A 7444-nucleotide genomic window follows, 5' to 3' on the forward strand; every position below is an offset into this window, starting at 1 on the left:
TGGAGTGTCTCTGGATGGAGATGCTGGGGGGGGATGGAGATACTGTTGGGGGGGTCTCTAGATGGAGATACGGGGGGGGTCTCTGGATGGAGATACTGGGGGGGGGGTCTCCGGATGAAGATACTGGGGGGGGGGGGTCTGGATGCAGATAATAGGGGGAGGGCACTGGATGGAGATAGCGGGGAAGGGGGGGTCTCTATATGGAGATAGCAGGGGGGGGTCCTCTGGATGGAGATGCTGGGGGGGTCTCCGGATGTAGATAATTGGGAGGGGTCTCTGGATGGAGATGCTGGGGGGGGTCTCCCAATGTAGATAATTGGGAGGGTTCTCTGGATGGAGATGCTGGGGGGGTCTCCGAATGTAGATAATTGGGAGGGGTCTCTGGATGGAGATGCCGGGGGGGGTCTCAGGATGTAGATAATTGGGGGGGGGTCTCTGGATGGAGATGCTGGGGGGGGTCTCTTGATGGAGATAATGGGGGGGGGGGTCCTCTGGATGGAGATGCTGGGGGGGTCTCCGGATGTAGATAATTGGGAGGGGTCTCTGGATGGAGATGCTGGGGGGGGGGTCTCAGGATGTAGATAACTGGGGGGGGTCTCTGGATGGAGATGCCGGGGGGGGTCTCAGGATGTAGATAATTGGGGGGGGTCTCTGGATGGAGATGCCGGGGGGGGGTCCCAGGATGTAGATAACTGGGGGGGGTCTCTGGATGGAGATGCTGGGGGGGGTCTCCAGATGTAGATAATGGGGGGGGGGGTCTCTGGATGGAGATACTGGGGGGGGGTCTCTAGATGGAGATACTGGGGGGGGTCTCTAGATGGAGATACTGGGGGGGTCTCTAGATGGAGATACTGGGGGGGGTCTCTAGATGGAGATACTGGGGGGGGTCTCTAGATGGAGATACGGGGGGGTCTCTAGATGGAGATACTGGGGGGGGGGTCTCTAGATGGAGATACTGGGGGGGGTCTCTAGATGGAGATACTGGGGGGGTCTCTAGATGGAGATACTGGGGGGGGTCTCTAGATGGAGATACTGGGGGGGTCTCAAGATGGAGATACGGGGGGGGGGGTCTCTAGATGGAGATACGGGGGGGGGGGTCTCTAGATGGAGATACTGTGGGGGGGGTCTCTGGATGGAGGTTCTCCGGATGTAGATAATGGGGGGGTCTCTGGATGGAGATGCTGGCTGGTCCTCTCCGGATGTAGATAATGGGGGGGTCTCTGAATGGAGATGCTGGGTGGTCCTCTCCGGATGTAGATAATGGGGGGGTCTCTGGATGGAGATGCTGGGTGGTCCTCTCCGGATGGAGATAAATGGGGAGGGGGGTCTCCGGATGGAGATAATGGAGGGTCTCTTGATGGAGATAATGGGGAGGGGGTCCTCCGGATGGAGATTATGGGGAAGGGGTCCCCGGATGGAGCCGGTCATACATGCAGTCCATGTACCGCGGCTGAGGAGGTAGTGGGGGCAGGTACCTGCTCCGGGGGGTTGCTGGCCCGGCTCATGCTCGGCTGCTCCTTCATGGCGGTCATTGTGCGGGTGAGGAGAAGCTTCGGGTGTATGCGGGTGTCAGTGTCACATGCCCGGGGGCTCCGGGGGTCTGCAGTCAGGGGTCAATGTGCGGAGCCCGGGGGATAATCTGCAGCATTCTGCAGCACGTCACATCCAAAGATGAGCACCGCCCCTCCCCCAGCCCAGACAGACCCCGCCCCCAGCGTGACGCTGCTCCGCACAGCACAGTATACAGCGGCTACCCCCCTATATACAGCATCTACCCCCCTATATACAGCATCTACCCCCTATATACAGCGGCTACCCCCCTATATACAGCATCTACCCCCTATGTACAGCGGCTACCCCCCTATATACAGCATCTACCCCCCTATATACAGCGGCTACCCCCCTATATACAGCATCTACCCCCTATATACAGCGGCTACCCCCCTATATACAGCATCTACCCCCTATATACAGCGGCTACCCCCCTATATACAGCATCTACCCCCTATATACAGCATCTACCCCCCTATATACAGCATCTACCCCCTATATACAGCATCTACCCCACTATATACAGCAACTACCCCACTATATACAGCATCTACCCCCTATATACAGCAGCTCTCACCCCCTATATACAGCAGGTACTCCCTATACTCAGCAGCTCCCATCCCTTATATACAGCATTTACCCCTATATACAGCAGCTCCCATCCTTTATATACAGCAGCTACCCCCCTTATATACAGCAGCTACCATCCCTTATATACAACTACCCTCCTATATACAGCAGCTACCATCCCTTATATACAGCAGCTACCCTCCTATATACAGCAGCTGCCCCCAAATACTGCAAATACCCCCCTATGTACAGCAGCTACTCCCTGTATACAGCAGCTACCGCCTATATGCAGCATCTTCCCCTATATACAGCAGCTACTCCACTATATCCAGCAACTACCGCGATATACAGCAGCTATCCCCTATATACACCGCAATAACCCCCTATATATACAGCAGCTACCACTAAATACAGCATCTACCCCTTTTATATACAGTAACTACTACTTTTTACAGCAACTACCACTTTATATAGCGTCTACCGCCTATACACAGCAGCTTCTCCCTATATATACACTCACCGGCCACTTTATTAGGTACACCATGCTAGTAACGGGTTGGACCCCCTTTTGCCTTCAGAACTGCCTCAATTCTCCGTGGCATAGATTCAACAAGGTGCTGGAATCTCCTCAGAGATTTTGGTCCATATTGACATGATGGCATCACACAGTTGCCGCAGATTTGTCGGCTGCACATCCATGATGCGAATCTCCCGTTCCACCACATCCCAAAGATGCTCTAATGGATTGAGATCTGGTGACTGTGGAGGCCATTTGTGTCCAGTGACCTCATTGTCATGTTCAAGAAACCAGTCTGAGATGCTTCCAGCTTTATGACATGGAGCATTATCCTGCTGAAAGTAGCCATCAGATGTTACAGGGTACATTGTGATCATAAAGGGATGGACATGGGCAGCAACAATACTCAGGTAGGCTGTGGCGTTGTACCAAGGGGCCCAAAGAGTGCCAAGAAAATATTCCCCACACCATGACGCCACCACCACCAGCCTGAACCGTTGATACAAGGCAGGATGGATCCATGCTTTCATGTTGTTGATGCCAAATTCTGACCCTACCATCCGAATGTCGCAGCAGAAATCGAGACTCATCAGACCAGGCAACGTTTTTCCAATCTTCTACTGTCCAATTTCGATGAGCTTGTGCAAATTGTAGCCTCAGTTTCCTGTTCTTAGCTGAAAGGAGTGGCACCCGGTGTGGTCTTCTGCTGCTGTAGCCCATCTGCCTCAAAGTTCGACGTACTGTGCGTTCAGAGATGCTCTTCTGCCTACCTTGGTTGTAACGGGTGGCGATTTGAGTCACTGTTGCCTTTCTATCAGCTCAAACCAGTCTTCCCATTCTCCACTGATCTCTGGCATCAACAAGGCATTTCCGCCCACAGAACTGCCGCTCACTGGATGTTTTTTCTTTTTCGGACCATTCTCTGTAAACCCTAGAGATGGTTGTGCGTGAAAATCCCAGTAGATCAGCAGTTTCTGAAATACTCAGACCAGCCCTTCTGGCACCAACAACCATGCCACGTTCAAAGGCCTCAAATCACCTTTCTTCCCCATACTGATGCTCGGTTTGAACTGCAGGAGATTGTCCTGACCATGTCTACATGCCTAAATGCACTGAGTTGCCGCCATGTGATTGGCCGATTAGAAATTAAGTGTTAACGAGCAGTTGGACAGGTGTACCTAATAAAGTGGCCAGTGAGTGTATATATATATATAGCATCTACCCCTATATATACACAGAACACCCCCTATGTACAGCACATACCCCTAGACACTGTATCCCCTAATTATTAGTGTGTGTAGGACTGTGAATGTATTTTTTAGTGTATGTAATAGTGTTTCAGTGAGTTGGAGTGTGAGAGTATCAGTGAGTGTGAGTAGGACTTGACATTTATCAGTGTGTGTGAGGAGTTAGGAGCTACCACTATATACAGCAGCTACCCCCTATATACAGCATCTACCTCCTACATATACACAACAGCTACCCCTATATACAACATATATATACAGCAGAGGTCAGGAACCTTTTTTGGCTGAGAGAGCCATGAACACCACATATTTTAAAATGTAATTCTGTGAGAGCCATACAATATGCACATGCCCCCCAGTAGATAGGTAGCCACAGCACATTGCCCCTAGTAAATAGGTTGCCATAGCACATGCCCCCCAGTAAATAGTAAGCCACAGCACATGCCACCAGTAGATAGGTAGCCACAGCACATGTCTCCCAGTAAATAGGTAGCCCCAGCACATACCCCCAAATAGACAGTTAGCTCCAGCACATGCCCCCACCCCAGTAGATAGGTAGCACCATCACATGCCTTCTAGTAAACAGGTAGCCACAGCACATGCCCCTCATTAGATAGGTAGTTATAGCACATCCCCCCAGTAGATAGGTAGTCACAGTACATGACCTTCCAGTAGATAGGTAGCCACAGCACATGACCTTCCAGTAGATGGGTAGTCACAGCACATTCCCCCAGTAGATAGGTAGCGCCAGCACAAGCCCCCAGTAGATAGGTAGCACCAGCACATGACTGCCAGTAGACAGATAGCCCCATCACATGCCCCAGTAGATTAGCATCTAAGCAGCGGTGTAGTGATTGCACCTTGTTCGCAGAAAGGGCGCAGGCAGCGGTAACATACCTGCCTGCACCCAGTGATCAGCGCTGGGGGTGTCTTAGATGTACACACTGCCCATCGCTATGAATCAATGATTTGTCTGAGATCCAGATGCAGCCATCAAAAGAGCCACATCTGGATCCCGAGCCATAGGTTCCCTACGCCTCATATACAGCATATGCCCACTATATACAGTATCTACCCCACTGTATACAGCATCTACCCCCTATATACAGCAGATCCCCACCTTTATATACAGCATATACCCCTGTACACACCGCATCCCCTAATTAGTGTGTGTAGGACTGTGAATGTATTATTTAGTGATAGTGATTCAGTGAGCCGGAGTGTGAGAGTATCAGTGAGTGTGAGGAGTGTGATTTTGTCAGTCTATATATACAGTAGTTCCTCTATATACAGCAACTACCCCTTTACATATAGCATCCACCCCTTTACATACAGAATCTACTCCCTATACAGCATCTTCTATATCAGGGATGGCGAATCTTCTAGAGACCGAGTGCCCAAACTACAACCAAAATCCACTCATTTACCGTGAAGTGTCAGCATGGTATTTTAAGCAGTAACTTACTGCTACCTGTTCTTCCACATCTTTCAATCATATCGGCCCCTGAGGCTACCAATACAGTTGAAAGAAGGAGGGCAAATTCAGACTCATAGCTTCTCTCCAGGGTCTCTATGTAGAAGAATAGTGGGTCCAGAATGAGGACCTCCAAAGACATTGCAGTTCTTTCAAGAACTTCTTGCTTTTCCCACAGTTCCAAACAGCCAATCTCTAAAGTTGTCTGGGGGTTCAGGTGGATTTGGTCCTATTTGGTGAACTCTGTCCTGGGGTGATGGTCAACGGTGCCATAGGTTCGCCACCACTGTTCTATATAAAGCATCTACCCCTATATACAGAATATGCCAATATAGACAGCATCTACCACCTTTATACAGCAGCTACCCCTATATACAGCACATGCCCCCTATATATAGCATCTACCCCTATTTATACAGCATCTACTACTATATACAGTATCTATATACAGTATAGAATATACCCTCTATATACAGCAGATACCCCCTATATTCAACATCTACTATATACAGCATATGCCCCCTATATAGAGCATCTACCCCTATTTATACAGCATCTACTATATACAGTGCAGAATATACCCTTTATATATAGGGCATATGCCCCCTATATACAACATCTACTATATACAGCATCTACCCCTGTGTATACAGTAGCTACCCCCTATATACAGAATCTACTATATACAGCATCTACTCCCTTATATACAGCAGCTTCCACCTATATACAGCAGCTACCCCCAATATACAGCAGCTACCCCCAATATACAGCAGCTAGCACCAATATATACAGCATCTTGCCCCTATATACACAGCAGCTACCCCTATACATACAGTCTACCTCCTATATAAAGCATATGCCACCTAAATACAGCATCTTCCACTATATACATTTACCCCTAATATATATATATATTTACTACTATATACAGCATATGCCACCTACATACAGCCGTTACCACTATATACAAGCATCCTCTATATACAGCATCTACTCCCCTATATACACAGCATGCCCTATTTATTAGTGTGTGTAGGACTGTGAGTGTATTATTTAGTGTATGAAGAGTGTTTCAGTGAGTAGGAGTGTGAGAGTATCAGTGAGTGTGAGTAGGAGTGTGCATCAGTGCGTGTGAGGAGTTTGATTTTGTCAGTCTGCCTGAGTAGTAGTGTGAGTTTATCCTTGAGTAGGAGTTTAAATATCAGTAAGTGTGTGTATTAGTGTGTAAGAGTGTGAGTGTATGAGAGTGTGTGAGTAGGAGCGTGTGAGTACAAGTGTTTGTGTATCAGTGAGAGTGTTTGAGTTTAACAGTGAGTGTGAGTACTTGTGTTCTTGTATCAGTGAGTGTGAGTACTTGTGTTCTTGTATCAGTGAGTACTAGTGTTCTTGTATCAGTGAGTGTGAGTACTAGTGTTCTTGTATCAGTGAGTGTGAGTACTAGTGTTCGAGTCTGGGTGAGTGTGTGTGGGATTGGATGAGATCCAGCAGTATTCTCAGTATTATTTTAGGAGGGTTGGGACCTGTTCAGTTGTGTCCCCTAATCTTATACGATAGTACAGGAGTCCCAGGTCCCTTCACACACTCACCCAGTTGGTGACCAGAGATGTGGTGTGCATCTTCACCCCGGCCTCTCCTCCAAGTGTCACCTACAGGGTTATGTAACAGGCGGCCCCGGGGCGGTGGATGTATAGCGGCGACACCTGATAGCAGCGTATGGACAGCCGATACCTGCCATGAAAAGGTAATAGCTGCTCCTATTCATCAGCAGCACAGTCTAGACACCTGCACGTGGGGCGACAGGTGTCCGTCCATAATGGAGAGGTCTCTCTTCCCGATCCCGGGCTCTCTTCCCCATCCTCTCTACATCCCGGACCCTCCTCCTTACATCCTGGTCCCTCAGCCTCCTTATACATCTGGGACCCCCACCACCCTCCTTTACTCATCCTGGGCATTCATCCATCTCCTCTATACATCCCGGACCTCCTCGGCCTCCTGAAAACATCCCCGATCTACCTCCATACATGCCAAGCCCTCCTCCACCTCCTTCATACATCCCGGTCCCTCAACCTCCTCATACATCGGAGA

The 7444-nt window shown here is 49.4% G+C and overlaps 1 protein-coding gene across 1 annotated transcript in view; it reads right to left on the minus strand.

Annotated features, from left to right (window-relative positions):
• Nucleotides 1–1687, minus strand: part of LOC140075829 (inactive dipeptidyl peptidase 10-like) — a 78801-nt gene extending 77114 nt beyond the window's left edge. Inside the window, exon 1 of the mRNA XM_072122181.1 lies at nucleotides 1476–1687. Within this exon, the coding sequence (XP_071978282.1) occupies nucleotides 1476–1532 (57 nt within the window). The 5' untranslated portion in view covers nucleotides 1533–1687. The remainder of the gene's footprint in view (nucleotides 1–1475) is intronic.
• Between the last annotated feature and the right edge of the window lie 5757 nt (nucleotides 1688–7444).

Source organism: Engystomops pustulosus, chromosome 8 (genome assembly GCF_040894005.1).
Source record: "Engystomops pustulosus chromosome 8, aEngPut4.maternal, whole genome shotgun sequence".
In the NCBI taxonomy this organism is placed as follows: domain Eukaryota; kingdom Metazoa; phylum Chordata; class Amphibia; order Anura; family Leptodactylidae; genus Engystomops; species Engystomops pustulosus.